This window comes from Lepidothrix coronata, unplaced genomic scaffold (genome assembly GCF_001604755.1).
Source record: "Lepidothrix coronata isolate B3197 unplaced genomic scaffold, Lepidothrix_coronata-1.0 Scaffold63, whole genome shotgun sequence".
Classification (NCBI taxonomy): Eukaryota; Metazoa; Chordata; class Aves; order Passeriformes; family Pipridae; genus Lepidothrix; species Lepidothrix coronata.
The window spans coordinates 842306-858401 of NW_016690243.1; the positions used below are offsets into that span (position 1 = coordinate 842306).

General features: G+C 40.5%; 1 protein-coding gene across 1 annotated transcript; it reads right to left on the bottom strand.

The window, feature by feature from the left end:
- Nucleotides 1-6750: 6750 nt before the first annotated feature.
- Nucleotides 6751-15766, bottom strand: CAV2 (caveolin 2). Its single transcript, XM_017817911.1, has 3 exons — nucleotides 15577-15766; nucleotides 15265-15452; nucleotides 6751-8297 (listed from the first exon to the last, which is right to left on the bottom strand). The coding sequence occupies exons 1-3, from the start codon at nucleotides 15724-15726 to the stop codon at nucleotides 8147-8149; spliced, it is 489 nt and encodes a 162-aa protein (XP_017673400.1). The 5' UTR covers nucleotides 15727-15766; the 3' UTR covers nucleotides 6751-8146.
- Between the last annotated feature and the right edge of the window lie 330 nt (nucleotides 15767-16096).

Genomic DNA, 16096 nt, shown 5'->3' on the forward strand with positions numbered 1-16096 from the left:
ACAGAGATAGGGGATAGTGATAGGGACAGGGTTCCCTCCGCGTCGCCCGCCCTGTCCCGGCCGCTCGCCACCCCCGACAGAGGGTCCCCGCCGCTGATTGCAGGGGGCGACAGTGGCTGCGTGTGGCAGAGATACGAGGGCAGGGGCGAGGGGGCAAGGAAGCAATGAGGACATGGAAAATTTAGTATCACGTCCAGAGCGAGCGAGGCGTTTGTCGGGCTCCCCCCTCCCGGCACTGACAATAGTTTACACAGAAGCATCGCTGCTCCAGGAACAGTTGTGGAAACTTGGACATCCTTGGGATGAAGAAAAAGAGATTTTCTCAACTGGTTCATTTCAAAACTATGCAAATATTTAAGAGTTCTGAACTTTAACAGTGCTATATTTTTCCCGGGAGGAGAATTGATCCATGCATGTCTGCCATGCATATTAACCTCTGGGATTTACTTTTAAAGGGGAATGGTGGGACACCGATGTCTTGCCATGCTGTGTCCTCAAGGTTCTTTGTAAGCTCGGAGGCATATGTTGGTGTAAATGCTGTAAAGACTCATCACTGTATTCAAGATGGCTCAGGTTAGGGTTGTAACATCACTATACATCTGCAAGCTAAGAATTTTTTTTTTTTTTTGTGCTTGCAGCCATTAGTTTTGTGTTAGGAAATCAGAGTGTGGTGAAAGATTTATAACATTAACAGAAAAATAGTGACCTTAGTATTAGTTTAGCACAGAATTGCAGCAACAGAAGTAGAAAATTCTTAACTGCAGTATATTTGGCTTTGGCAATTCAAAAGAGAAATGACCTTGGAAAAGCCACTGGCTAAGATGGATGTAGGCTCCACAGATGTAAATAACTGCACCTGTTGAAAATGCAGTCCACATACACATGTATTGCTTATAGGGTCATCAGTTAGCAGTCAACTTTCTTTAGGAGTTTATATTGCTCATAAACTTTAGAACAAATGCTTTGGATGGAAGTTTTCCAACTTTCCAAGTTAGTCGTAACTTTTAAAAGTAACTTTCTAACTGATGCAATAATTTACTTAAACCATCATTAAAATATCTTCATCTGTCCACACATTGGAGTGTGTATATGGAGTCAAATGAGTGTATTGAAGGACATACCCATCTGAAAAAAACCACAAGACAGTTATTTGTTCTCATACCTAGGAAAGTTTTTCAGTTAGTCCCTGTCCTGCACATAAATCAGAACATTTTGATTTATCATTCAGTATTACAGTGTATTTCAAGGATGATTGAAAAAAGAGAGATACTTGTTAATTTGAAATGATGAATTGGTTCTGGAATTGTTTCTGCAGAACCACAGCCCCATTTAAAAGACATTTCTGAATCACACAACACCACTGCAGCTAGAAGAATATCAGAAGCTAGTGGAATTTATAAGTTTTATGAGATGAATTCTGGAATAGGCTGCATACAAAGTGAAATGACCCATCACATCTGATGAAACTTAGTGGTGTTTTCTTGAGCTGAAGAAATATCAAGGAGACAGCCTACAGAGAAAATGACATGGGTACTACCAAGCTGTAAGAGTGAGCAAGTTACACCTGCAGAGATAGAGAGGGATGGAGCCATGGCCCATTGCCTCTAGCACGGCTGTATGAGAAATGCACACAAACTTAGCAGCCAGAGACTTGGCATGGGTGCACACAGGAGTTCTACAAGGAGTTCCTATTACATTCAAAATAAGAGTATAGCTCAGTGGGAAAGGGCCTGGTAAGAGCCTGCAGGGAACTTCTGAAAGTGCAAAGGCTCTTGTTCCCTTCTCGGTTCCTATGAATGGATTATCCAGGGGTGTCCTAAAATTGCCAGAGATTGTAGACACCCAACCTGGCCTTGGAAATGACACCCAAACAGTCTTCTCATGGAGCTTTGCTGTGTCTTTTAGTAGCCCAGGTCAGTTGCTGAACACTGGCCACCTCACTGCCTTTCTTCTTTCTCCATCACACTAGCCTTAGGCATTTCATAATTAATTTAAAAAAGTTTTTATTGCTCCAAAGTCTTGCTTTAACTGAACTTTCAAACCTTGAGATTACCTTAATTGAGAACTTGCTCTAAACCTGGAGCAATTTGTGTGCGAGTTATGATCTGTTTTTTTTCTGTTTTGAGAAGAGGAAAGGTTTTAGTATGGGTAGTAAACATGTCTTCCAAAAAGCCAGTGCAAAAAAAAAAAAAGGTTGGAAAAAATTCGTGGTGTCAGAAAATGAGTCACAAAAAACTGAACTGAATGTGGATGACTGCTCACTGAGTGTCTTTGTCTGGTATCAAACACTCCTTCTTCCTCCATCCTCAACTCCCCTTTTTTTAAGCTTGTGTAATTATTCCAGTTATGGTATTAGCAATACTCCTGATATATTCCAATGTCAGCAAGATCAAAATCAGTCTTGGGAAACTGTTTTCTTTATGTATAGTTTCAACAGCAACAAGGCTGCAGATAACAGAGGCTGTACGTTAGCAGCCTGCCTTATGCAGAGCACTTACAAACCTGAGGCTTAGGAGTGGAAGATCATTGCTTTTTTGCGTATCTTCTGTTCAACTGCCTAATCACATAATTTTATGTGCATTTTTTTTATGTTTTGCTGGATGAAAGCCTTAGCTGCCAGAATTGTTGGCACCGAACTTTTCTGAGCCATCCTACTGTCCTCACCCTGCTGCCTGATAACAAGCCCTAGCATGGGTTTAACATGCAGGCCAATGTATTCCTCATTCCATTATTTATAGACTTGTAGTCCTGGAGAACTCACAATGGTCACCCTGTCCCCACTCTCTGGAGAATTTCTGTATTTTAAATTGTGAGTCCCTGGATCAAAACTTTTCCTTGGAGATAGGTGTCCCTTGCCCCTAATATACAGGTCTGCACTTTCATGTATGCATTTGTTATTTGGCCTATTTGTTTCTGGCATCAAAGGAATAGTTTTCCCAGGAGAGATGGGTAGCTCCTCTTGCATTCCTTCCTTCTCGCAACCTCTAGCTAGGAGTGATTTCATTTTATGTGGACGTGCTGCTGCCATAAAACATTTCACAATAGCCTAAGGGCTAGAAGAAGTAAATCAACACTGCAGAAACCTGAAATCAATTTTGCCTGAGATGTGCCAGTGCATATGGACTCACTCCTGGGAAAGTATATTCCGGGAAGTACCTTATTATGCTGATGTGCAGTAAGTGTATTTTAAGGAGTCTAAGGCAGTCTCTTCCCTTCTTTTGGGATTCTGACTGGGCTTAGATGTAAGATGCCAAGTTGCTCAAATAAGGGCAGTTCTGGGCATGACAAAAATAAAACTGTAGGTACTAAGAGGGGTTATGTGAAAGGGAGGTGCCTTCTGAGTTCAGACATGTTCCTGGTTGGGTGGCAGCTGAGCAGGGATTACAATTTTGGATTAAAATGCCTGGCTTTCTCTCACTTCAATCCTGTTGTTGTAGGTGTGTACATATTTTATTAGAGCTAGTCCTTGAAGGTCTTGATCAAGATACCTTGTAAATGCCTTGGCTGCAGAGGCAAAGATTGGAAGCTTTAGTTCTGCCAGACCTTGTGCAAATCAAGTCACTCTGTTCTCAGCGCTTTTCAGTATCAAATTCCTTACTACTGAGCTGGACCATGAACACTGGTCTATGTCAACACTGTTCTGAACCATTCTGTTGGTTCTACCTTATTATTAAGTGTTCAGGTGTTTTATAGAAAAATCAGACCAGTGAGAACTAGTCTCATTAATGGGACTTGAATACCAACTCCTTAAGGCTTATCTACTGTCACCAAGCTTCGTTACCTAAGAATTTCATAGTCAACACTATCTGATAGTTGTAGCATTGTGTTAGCTCTGATAGTGTAAAGTAAAGCAAGATGAGGTAGGTACATGGTGTAAAAAAGCCACTCTTATTGAACTGAGGCAGCTGGAAAAGTAAACAAGCTTTCCTTGAGGTTTGAAATAAAACTGTGAATCTCTACATTTTATTCAATTTAAGTACCTAAAGTAGGATTTGATTCAGTGCTATGTGAAGGGGTCCTTCTTTCTCCCACTTGCAGCTGGAAGGGGAACCTGGGCAACAGACAAAACATCTAACACAGGTGACACTCCCCCTTGGCCTCAAGTTGTGAGAGAAGCATGTAGAAAAGAACCTGCCTCTCTACTTACATGAAGCTCTAGTTGCTTCCATCAGTCTTTCCAACTTCTGCATCAAATACAACTATTAATGTAGCAAAGAAGCCAAGCCAAGCCCAACATTTTGCATTAATCAATGCAGAGTGTCTTCTCTGGATGATGATTCAGAGCAGAAACCTACCTTAGATCCTCTGAATTGCCTCTCAGAAGACATTTTCTTTTTGTTGCAATAAGCTTAGGAAGATTAGTGTCACCAGGCTAAAATTAGGCTTTATTAATTCACCTCTAATTGGTAAATCCCTGCATGAAGAAAGCACCTTTATTTTTAATGCATAACTGCTGGTTCAGCATACCCACTGGAGGCCTTTAGCTGTAATTTTTATGAGCACAGACAGACAACAAACAAGACTGGTGAAATGTCCGGTGTTTGACCCTGTTCCATTTGCATTTTTATTTAAAAAACCCCAAACACATGTATTTTTCCATGTCTTTTTAAAAGAGAGTTAATAACTACAATAGTTTTATCTCTGCAGGTGGGGGAATGATCCCACCCTGTAAAAATAAGGGACTTACCATTCTTTGGCTTCCACTAAATACGAGTGTGTGGTCTGAGGTCCCAGAGCTGCAGGGATGTTCTGAACTTTTTAGGCAGTGAACGCCTAAGTGAACTTTTTGGATAGGTGGGAACAGGCTCTTCATTTACTAATACATTAAAGTTTCTGTTAAGAATTTATTTCAATTTATATGGTAAACAAGTAGGGTGGGGAAACATAAGGTACAAGTATAAATGCTCCAGAGTCAGATTTGGAGGATTTTAGGAAACAGCTCTTGTAAGGAAGCAGGTTAAACTTCTTTGCGAATTAAAAGAAAAAAAGCCCATAAACACAAATCCAGGGTTAGTTCTGTATGTTAGTTGTGATTTTCATGAAAAACAAAATGCTGAAATATTTTGCATGTCAGAACTGAGTCTCCAGCTCATGACTGTAGATCTAAGGTCTGCAATAACAAGAGACAGGCTGGATTTGGAATGTCTTATTATTTATAACAGCTCTACCACGATGACGTAAAGTCTACTCTTGTTAAGTTATATTTTCTACATTCCATAGAGAAGATGCATCAAAGTAGATGACCCGAATCAGGTGTAAATTTTCCTACATTTGTTGCAGACAATGAGACCAAGTTTCTGGACTCCCTTCTTGTCTAAATTCTCATTTGTAAGTTTCTATTAAGAGATCAGCTGGGACAGTTTGTCCACATTTCAAAAAATTTGGAGATGAACATAAGGAACCTTCTCCTACATCGAAGTGCACAGTTCAGTGCCAGTACCAATACAGTCCCTGTTGTCCAACAGTGCTGTAAACTATTCACAGTATCAACTGTGCCAGAGCTTCAGGATATCTGTCAGAACTGTCAAATCCACAAAATCCTGAGAATACTTGCCAGCCAGAGTTGCCCGGGGAAGATTCACACCTAAGTATTGGAGAGTCTGTATATATTCATGCTTCCTTCCACTCCTTTTATAGATAAATTAAATGTAATGGCCAAGCACCTAATATTTTACCCAACGTCTAACAGTGCATTTTGTATTTTCTTACAGTAAAAACACATCTGTTCCAGAGAAAGATACAGCTATAAAGTCTATAAGAAACTAACAGCTTTAATTATTTAATTACAAGTTTGCTTGAGTCTTGTAGCAGCTAGAGAAATGGTGAACAGGACTAATTAATGACAAGCCTAAATCAAAATAAGAACAAACCAAAACCATTCCACTTAATTGTCTGAGGTAGCTAGGGCCAAATGACTTCAGTAACGTATTTAAGAATGCATATATCCAAGAGTACAAACCAGAAAATTATACATTTTTCTCTGGGGAATGGCCTCATTCTCAAAACTTCATATCTGGACTTTAGGCTTTTATAGGGCTCCTTTTAGACATAAGAACTAGTACTGATAGATTTATTTTCTTTTAAATGAATTCATCAAGGGGACATTTTTCAGTGGAAAATATCTTTGTAAAAATCCTTGGACACTGTAAAAGAAAATAACTCTCAAAAGAGTTCAAGTCTAGCCTGGCCAATTTTTATTTTCAAAACAGTTATTTCCATTTTTAACAAGCTAACTTCTTGATGAATGAAAAAAAACAAGGGAAGTTTCCATGGGCACTAATCATTAAGATCCAGTTTTTGAAAGCCATATGAATCCCTCTATAAATGTCATAAATGCTAAAAATACTTTTAATATACAAAGATTTTCTTAATGTATGAAGAATATGCAGTGTCAGCTAGCTTCAATAGGCCAATAAGCAAGAAAAGGACAATTCTGTAGCTCATCTGTAAAAAAAGCATGTGCCTGTAAAAAGAATTTTAAGCATTTTTTTGAATGTTGCCAAAATTCTGCAGAGACCTGCTTCAGAGAAAGCGATCGTTCTGTATGGGCTTAATCACACACAGAGATACGTAATTTTCTACTATAAACATGTTAAATGCAGTTGATAATGGTGAAATTGTATTGATGCTCATCCATTTTTTTACCTCTCACATGTTTTGGAAGAACTGCATAGTACTCTATGCTGTTTGGCATTTTAAGAGGTTTTTTTAAAGCTGATAAATCTGAAAAAAAAGAAAGATCAAGTCGAAAAGGGAAACGGTTGATGTTTTATTTATATATCTTATGTTTGATAAGAAATTTGAGACATCATTTTAGAAAATAGCATTCTAAATCATACAAACATTTTACAATTGCAACTTACCATCTGTATTTAAAGGAAACAGCAGCATAAGCCCATCAGAAGGCTAATGTAATTTTAAGGTACCTCTGCATACGTTCTGTTACTCTGATTTAAAATGTCATATTCTGCCTAGGTGCAGAAGAAAGAAAGGCTTTTTTGGGGAGTTAGGCTTTGAAGTAGTAAATAAGCAACACAGAGAGTCAAGTCAATAGGTTAGGAGAATTAGACAAGGATACCAATTACATTCACTTGCCTTCCTTAAGAGCTTGCTACCTACTTAAAGTACTAACATAGTGTCTATCGCTTTAAATATCACAGTGTTCACACCAATAATATACAGAAATAGGCAGGGTTGCGTTTACTATACCCCATTTTAATAAAAACCATTTCTCATAAACAGATATTTCCAGCTCTTTTGCACAGTTGTGTATGAAAACACTTATAATTTTTTCTTTTACACGCAATCATTTATAATTAATATACTAGAATTGCACAAAATTTACTTAAGTTATCTAATTAAGTTAGTTTAATCTAAAGTTATTTTTTGCAGCATCTCACTCTTGCTGCTTAATAAGTTGGTTAGAATTCAAATACTAGAGAAATAATGCATCAAAGAAAACCAATCAAGTGTAATTTACAAAGGTACAAAATATACAGCAAAGTTAACCTCTCATTAAATAAAATATACAGATTAGCTGATGTTACAAATCATTAGCTAACACCTTATTTTAAATGATAAACTTGTAGGGAGCTTCCCCCTCACCTTCAATATAGGAGAATTACACAACAGTTCCTTTCCCTGTATGTTTATGCAATGAGTCACATTCACTTTAACTGCTGATAACAGAGGACTGTGTTTATCATTTTGCACAGTGAAGCCAAAAATGATCCCTGGTGGAACTGCAGTAAAGTCAATGTGAAACCCTAGAGATCAGTTTTGTCTAAGGTATGACAGCCTATTCATCGAAATATTTATAGTAATAATGCCAATCATTATCACTGTGGTGGCTGTTAAACCTCCATGAGAATTCTCCTGTAATCTAGCAATCAATGCACCATTAAAATAAAGTGTTGCCAATATACTCTGCAACCACTGTTGTTAAAACAGCAAGCTATGAAAACTGCCTACTTATTCTTAAACGGATCTCCCTGATAAAAAAATGAGTTTTAATAAAAATAGCATGTTCCCACTTAAACCAGCCATTGTAATTAACAGTTTGGAATGAAGGGTAAGTGCTTGTATGTTAGGTTAGCAAAGAAGTATAACACCAGCCCTGACTACTGCAATGTCACATCCCTGATGTTTACTCTTGGTCCAGGCGTATATTAACCATGGCAAAGCATCGGCCTAGGCTCTGAAAGAACGGTACAGCAAAAACATCTGTCAGGCTCTTCCATACAGTTTGCACTGAAGGCAAGACCATGAGACAGGTTTTCACAAAAGGCACCACAATCCTGTAAAAGAGAAAATTAAAGATGTGAAGATTGGTGCTGCTACAGCAGGGGGAAATAAGGATAATGAAACACAAGTGTGACATCTTATGGCAAAGGAAGTGATTTTATAACTCAAAATATTTAAACAAGTTGATTTCACTCTCTTGCAGTCCTTCTCCATCAATTTTGTTTGCTTACAGCCTCATACCTGCACATGAAGAAGCACCATGATGCGTGTGGTCCTCAGGCCAGAATAAACTGTGTGCAGTACAGGAGACACCAGCTTTCTTTTCATCATCTCTCTGCTTCCTAGTCAGAAATTTTTTTACATGCCTTTTAGAATGATGATATTTTGCTGTTCTCTCGCTGCTGCTGGCAGGGCTGGCGTACATGATATGCTGTAGCCCTGCTGCCACCAGCTGTGGCTGAAGAGCAGACTCATCTAAAGACTTACTTGTGCTGTGGTAATATCTGAATGTTGGTGTTTGGGGCTAGACAGAAACACCATGTTCCCCACTTCGATTGACTGAAAACAGTGCTCTTTACAATCTGTTCTTGCTCTGCTGTCTCTTCTGGTGTTTCTCCTATCTGTCTCTCTCCCCCCCACACAAATACACAGGCACACATGCACATCACCATTGGTGTCTCAATCCTGCCAACCTAACATCCCTGTTACAAGTTGCTACAATAAAACAGAAAAGGAAAGCAATATCCAGTTACATCAGATTACTACAGTACAGACATGCCGCACTGCAGAAAAATGGGCTGATCCTGTAAATTTTTTCATTTGTGGGTGAGAAATTAACGTAGAATGAGGTCAAAATGCCTCGTCAGGGGAAAAGATCATCTTATTTACTCAGGGTGCATACTTGAAAGTATTGTGCTTTCATCTCCTGAGCACTGGTAAGCAACTGGTAAACAATACTCCATATGTGCCAATTCCAAAGCAATGTCTTTAGTGGTGCCTTTAGCCAAGCACACTAAGAAAGCAGGTGAGCCTGAATTGCACCTATGGGCGGCTCATGAGGGCCAGTGGGTACATGATAACTGACCACACTATTTTAAGTTATTTTCTTTTCTTAATTATTTACCAGCCTAAACCCCTGGTCATTTCACTAAGCTGGATGTTCTTACTTTGGTGCAGAAAAATTAAATGGATAAATAACTTATGTAATACTGAAGTGTACTAGAGCAAAGTTTTAAAAGAATCTCTGTGCCATATAGAAGACATTTATTTCCTAAATTAGGTAAAAGAAGCTATAGATTCTTTTGATAAAGATATTAAATTCTGTTCTAGTTTGTCGTTGCATTCGAAATTTAAATTCCCAATCTTGCATCGACATAATTCCGCTGCAAAACTCTCAATGACTTTGGTGGAAATGACAGAAAATATTTAATTTACTATTTCATCATAGGTCTGAAAAAATAAAAAAAAAAGTACTGTGCATTTACACTATGTGCCTCTCAGAATAACAGTGTAGGAAAAAACCCTGACCCATTCAAAAATGTTGAAGGTTAGAAATGCACAGAGTCAAAATTAATTACTTTCACTGTTTATCTAACTGGATTCTCAGCTTTTGTCACACAATACAAGCCATATACTAGTATGTCCATGCTGCAGTCTAAGCTAGCCCAGATGGATTTAAACGAGAATAGTTTTTCTAAAACCTTCTCTTTTGTCTCTGCTGAAACAGCTAGTGATATACACCCCATATAGAACTGTGGGTGTTACTGGAATAATGTGTCTCTAGTTTTCAACCGAACACTGTAAACTATGTGCTTTATAACCACCTATAATACCACTGCATATAGAATCGATGATTTCTAGAGAATAAAATCAGGCCTTCACCTGTTGGAATACAGCTGATAAACATCAGTAATGCAACGGAAAAAAATAATTGGTATTTCTCCAAGTAACACAGGGAAAATGCCAGAAATGGCTACTCAGCTTGTGTTGACTTCAACTCTTTTCCATTTCAGTTATGTCACTGTCCTTTGCTGTCATCTAAAATTAATTTGGCATGACTTTTTTTATAAAATCTAACTGAACTGGAGAGAAGCAGAGAAGCTGACATTTCTACTGGACCCTCTTGTTGACAGGATTACACAAAATACAAACTAAACAAACACCACACTATGCAGAGGTTTCATAGAAAGATGTAGAAGGCTGGAAATGCAGTGATCATACTACTTTCAACTGCTATAGGGGTCATTCACACAGTACCAGAACTCAACCTATATTGATAATTTTAAATAAAATAAACATTAAAATGTTTTGGTAATGCTTTATAATCTTTTAGCACTTGCTATCCAATTTTATGGTAAATGCATGCAAAAACCAATGTAGGCTAATTCCACAGGGACGATACATGAGACATAATAGCAACCAAAGCTAATTAATGTAAATAACTTTCAATTTTAAAATAAAAGTCAGTCTACTTAGACAACAATTACTCAAACACCTTTCCTCAGAGAATAAAATCCTTTACAGCCAAGAGAGCCGTAAAAGGTATTTTCTAGCTTTTAAAATATGAGTGTGTGTAAATATGTATTTACATGTATGTAAGTCCGCATCCTGTTCTGCATGGGACAGGTTATTCTATGGTGCAGTATTTCCAAATCATCAGAGGGTGCAATGTGTCTTCTGTGGAGTGACCAGGCACACTCAAAAAATAAATAACCAAATGCCATTAGAAGCCATGTATTTGTTTTGTGACCTGACAAATATAACATACACATTCTTTACTCACAACGCTGTGGGTTTACTCCAGTCTGCACTTCTGTTCACAGATGTGGTAACTCCTTGCTTGAATAATTTCTAATAGTGAAATTAAAGGTAGCATATCCCAAGGATATCAACATTGATGCCAAATACTGGTACTACTAGTGTTACCAGCACTGGGAAGAAAGTGAAAGCTCTGCTGAATTTGTCATCTAAGCTGAAGACAGCTACCTATATGACCTCTCATTGAATCTTGCTATCTTGTATTTATTATAAAACACCCATTATTATAAAAAACCCATCATTTCACTAAGTAGAATGAATTGTATCTTTTGGGAACCGTTGAACTGAAAAAAGCAAATTACCCCATTTTTTCCCATCCTATCCTATTTTGTCTTCATTCTGTTCAAGGCATGACATTTACAAAATCATACCCTTCAAACTTTCTCACTTTAACTCACATTTCTTTTTTTTCCTCCTAATTCCTGAGCGAATGTTGTCAAGAACCAAACACCTCTTGGAAATGGCAGAACACAGTTTAACACCCACTAATAAGGAAAATCAACTTGTCAAATACTTGGGCAATGAGGTTGGAGTAGTCACGCACTGTTAGTTCAGATTCCTGCTTCAAAGTGAACAATCACATCTTCTCTTGTAATGTTTTTCAAAATGGAACCTCAGACATGTCTTAATGCTATTTTTCAGATCCCACGTTTCTGTGCTTAAACTACCTAATTACAAGTATGCACACATACTACATCATGATTTTGAATTAGAAGTCTTGTATGGCTCTACAATACAAGCAAACATTGTGAAAAGATGGCTAACTATCACCTAGAATTGTACAGTTTCTTGTTGTGTCCCATTAACCCTTGGGAAGAGTGAGGCAACAGATAACCACCAAAGTCTTTCACAACTCCTATGCAGTATATGAAGTGCATTATAACCAAACATTATCTATTCCAGGACCTGGGTACACCAGAAAAGATAAAATTACTATAAAGGAAGCAAGAGAACATCCACCTACTTCCTCTTCACAAACCAAGGGATATGTATTGGACATCAAAGAAGAGGCATCAAGGCAACACCACCAGGTCATAAGGTGCAACACCACCAGGTCTTCATGGCATAGCTGCACTATAATTTATTTTGATTTCAGGCAGTCAGTAGGGAGATGGTTTTAGAGTTGAGCATGATAGTAGCAAGTTAAGTAAATGAAGTTGTGGAATAAAAAAAAGTTAAGAAACTTTGCATGTCCATATGTGCTTCTCCGGATGGGAGCCCCTGGCTACATCTTAGCACCGTGAATGGAAGCTCAAGCCAAGATGGTAAGAGTATAAAGCTGTGTGAGTCCTTGTGGTTTACAGTCCATTTCAGATCCCAGACTCAAGCTGTGGATCCTCAAATGAACCACTGATTACTAGTGTCAATATGCAACATACCCAAAAACTATTCAGGTAAGACTACAAAAAAGCATATATGAAATTCAAGTTTTAATTTCCAAGAGGTGGCAAATATGTGGCTTGGAACAAGAATCAGCCACTGATCTATAATAAATATAATGGTTTGCATGTGCTGCCTGAAAAACCAGAAGTGTTCTGCTCATGTTCAAAAACCAATAACCTGCAATCTAAGGACATATTTAAAAGCTTGCTAATTTTCACAGAAAGATGTTAAAGCTCAGTCTGGAAATTTCTGCCATGTATAGTCTGGGGTGAGAATGACAGTCATCTGCAAAGGAAAATTGAAGCAGACTTCCTTGAACTGGCTTATATATAGATCACCAACCTGCTAGCTGGCCCAGTTTCAGCCCATAAGTATCTTTTACCAGGTAGTGTAAAAGCAGATTCTGGCTCAAGAAGCCAGTTTGAGAACAGGAACAGAATATGCTCCATCTTTATGGTTAAAATGAAAATTAAAGTATTATTACATATTTCTTACTCAGCTTCCTTTTTGCTCTTCAGGAAGACTCACATATTTGCTTCCTTCTATAGCAATTATTTTTCTGGTGAAAGACAACATTTACCATCAGGTATGAGGGGGGCAACTTGCAAAGTGTCCTTGGGCATGAGAAATGTTGAGTCAGACTTCTGTGGATTTTATCATGCAACTGCAACATGTGCGACAATCAACAGAGCTTTGTACTTGAGTACTTCCAAAAGTTGTTGAAACACTTTTGAATTTAGCCTCAGGAAAGGCTCCCTTATGCCATATCATCATCATCTCACTGGTTTGGATGATGAATGTGAGGCACAGAGACTCTGAGTGGCAGCCTTCTGGGAGGGTGTGCCCAGGGTTTTCCCATGACATTTAAACAGCTGAAGACAGAATTATAATGGAATTCCCTTCCTTTCACCCACAAAACAAGAAGTTACTCTTTTTTCAGACCCAGTGGGGCTACAAGGGAGCCAATACCATGTATTTAGGGCCTCTGTACCTGCACTACTCCTGCACTACCCTCTTAAATGCAGAAATGTTGAACTTCTTACTCCCATGAAATCTGGAACACTAATAAGAGCAGAGAAGCCAACTTAGTTTCGGTGTGTTCCACTTCTGTGTTGAAACAAATCCAGCTTGGGTTTGTGGGAAGATGAGACTATTGGCTTTGGACGGTAGCACTGGATGGGGCTCAAGGAGGTGTAGATAGTACTACTGAATTACATGATCCTTTCACACCCATCCCAGGTGCAAGGAAGATCAAAGGGAGAGATCCCTTCTGTAGTGACAACAAATGCAGGGAAAGAAAATAAGTTGCTGAGGAAGCAAGGGTGTTCACAGAAAGTCAGGGGAAACTTTTCAAATTAAGTGCCACATTCAGACAGTCCTATTTCAGATGTACTGAGAACCCACAGTTCCTGAGACAGTCACTAGGGACTACTTGCATAAATAGAAACTGACCTCTGAGTCCTGGATCAGTGAAACTCATGTCTATGTATCCAGTCTGTGAAACCCAGATACAAGATCATTGTGAAGCACAATAAAGTACCACAGTTTTTATAAATTTGACACTGATGAATTTTTCCATAGATATCCCACTACTGGAAACTTATATATACTCACTGTACCCTTAAGCAGTCACTTTGGCACAGTGACAGCTGACAGACCTAAAAATCCGGGCACACTATGCACTGTTTGTTCATAACAATTTGGGAACCAGAGGTGTAACAGGTGGGCAGCTCTAAACTGCATTACAGCTCCTTTGGGTATTATGCAAATACTATGCTCCAAAATTCAAGTTAATCGGTTTTCAAAGTGGGTAATGATGATGTCATCAAGCCAAACTTCCATTCCACTTTCAAAAACTGAAATCTGCATCCACAAGATTGACACTACGGTTCAGATAATCAATGTATTTGTAGTGCTTTGAGTTTGCTTCCAGTCACTGCATTGTATTTTGCTTTCCTTAACAACTTCTTCATGATTCCAGTGTTACCCAAGTCAATGAGACTTTGACCAAAACTCATGTATACGCAATCATCCCTTCCTCTGCAGCCTGCTGGATTCTCAGTTCTTTCTCCAATCTCATTCTTTTCCCTGCCTTTCTACCTTCTCCACAGTCATCTCCCTTCGTGGTCTCAAGGTACTCTTCCCTAATATTTTGCCAGTGTATTATATTTAAAGTACATCAGGTTGCTGTGACTTGGAGGGCCACTGTATTGGTCTGTGAACTTGGGCCATGGCCAGAAGCAGCTTTTCTGAGCTCAGCGGGGTTTTCTGCTTAGGTGGAAGGGCTTTGGGGCACTGCATCTAGAGATAGCCATGTACCAGATGCAAGACAGTGACAGTACATTTTGTGGCACTAACAAAGAGCGGGCTGGGCCCTCAAAAGCTTTCTTCAGTCTGTTAGGAAAAAAATGAAAGAGGTAACTGTACTAAAGAGATGTCAGGTGTTAGTAATACTTCTACATTTTCATTTAAAATACACCTTTGAATAAATTATGTACTTCAGTTTTTAAAAAACTGCAGTCATTATTATTACTCCAGAAGCCAGCCAAGGCTGGAATGCATAGCTGTAGGTGCCATCCAAATGGCAATATGAGCTCTCTGCCCCAAGGAGCTTACATAGTCATGACGGACTGCTGGTAAAAGCAAGGCAGGGAACTGAATCACAGCGAAAACACTGTTTTCTTTTCTCTCCCTTCAAAAATAAAGCAGCTGATTGACTACCGGTTGTAAAGACGGAGATCGCTGGCTGGGCAGTAACGCATGCTACAGGCGGAGAGCTCTGTGTCTGCGGAGCTGTCGGTAGACACAACACGGGCTTACCAGATGTGCAGGCAGCTGAGCGCCGCGAAGATGATCCCCACGACCAGGGCCAGGGGTATGGCAAGGACCAGCGTCAGGAGTTTGTAGATCACGTACTTGCTGAGCTCAAACAGAGCGTGGCTGCAGATCCAGACTCTGTCGAAGGAGTGGGTGAGCTCGGGCTCCGCGATCACATCCTCGAACCCCAGCTGGAACGAGAGGCGGCTTTGCCGTCACCCGGGGCTGGGGCGCGGGAAGCCCGCCGGGGACCCCCCGCTCACTGTGGACCCGAGACCCGGCCCCGGCCCCTTCAGCCCCCGGCCCGGCCCGCACCTGAAGGTGGGCGTTCATCCCGTGGGGGTCGCGGTCCAGCTCGTCCTCCGCGCACTTCTCCGCCTCCGAGAGCACGGGCCCGCCGCTCCGCGGGAAGTTGTCGTCGTCCATGAAGATGCGGGTGTCCACCTTCTCCGTCTCCAACCCCATGGCGCTGCCGCCGCTCCGCGGCTCCGGCCCGGCCCTGCCCCGTCCGCCGCGGCGGCCCCGCCGGGCCGGGCCGGGGCGGAGCGGGGCTGCCCGGGACACGCCCCGCGGGCCGCGCCGGGGCCGGCGGTGGGAGCGACGGGGAGCCCCGAGCTCGGCTCAGGGTGGGCGCCTGCCTGCATCCCGCCCGCCCCCCGGCTCGGCAGCTGCTCCGTGGGCGCTCAGACATCCAGAAGGGTTCCCCGGCCGCCCGGCGCCGCCCGGTGCGCTCGGTTTCCCCGTTCCCTGCGGTGCCGGGCTGTCACCGCGGCGTGACGGGCCTTTGTCAGCGTTTGTGGCATCGCAACAACAGGCAGCGGGAACAAAAAGCCTA

Coding starts and splice junctions, on each gene's coding strand:
- CAV2 (XM_017817911.1), bottom strand. CDS start 15,726: ATGGGGTTGGAGACGGAGAAGGTGGACACCCGCATCTTCATGGACGAC. Junction 15,453..15,576: donor GGATGAACGCCCACCTTCAG/GTGCGGGCCGGG, acceptor CTCTCGTTCCAG/CTGGGGTTCGAGGATGTGAT. Junction 8,298..15,264: donor CTCAGCTGCCTGCACATCTG/GTAAGCCCGTGT, acceptor TCTCTTTTACAG/GATTGTGGTGCCTTTTGTGA.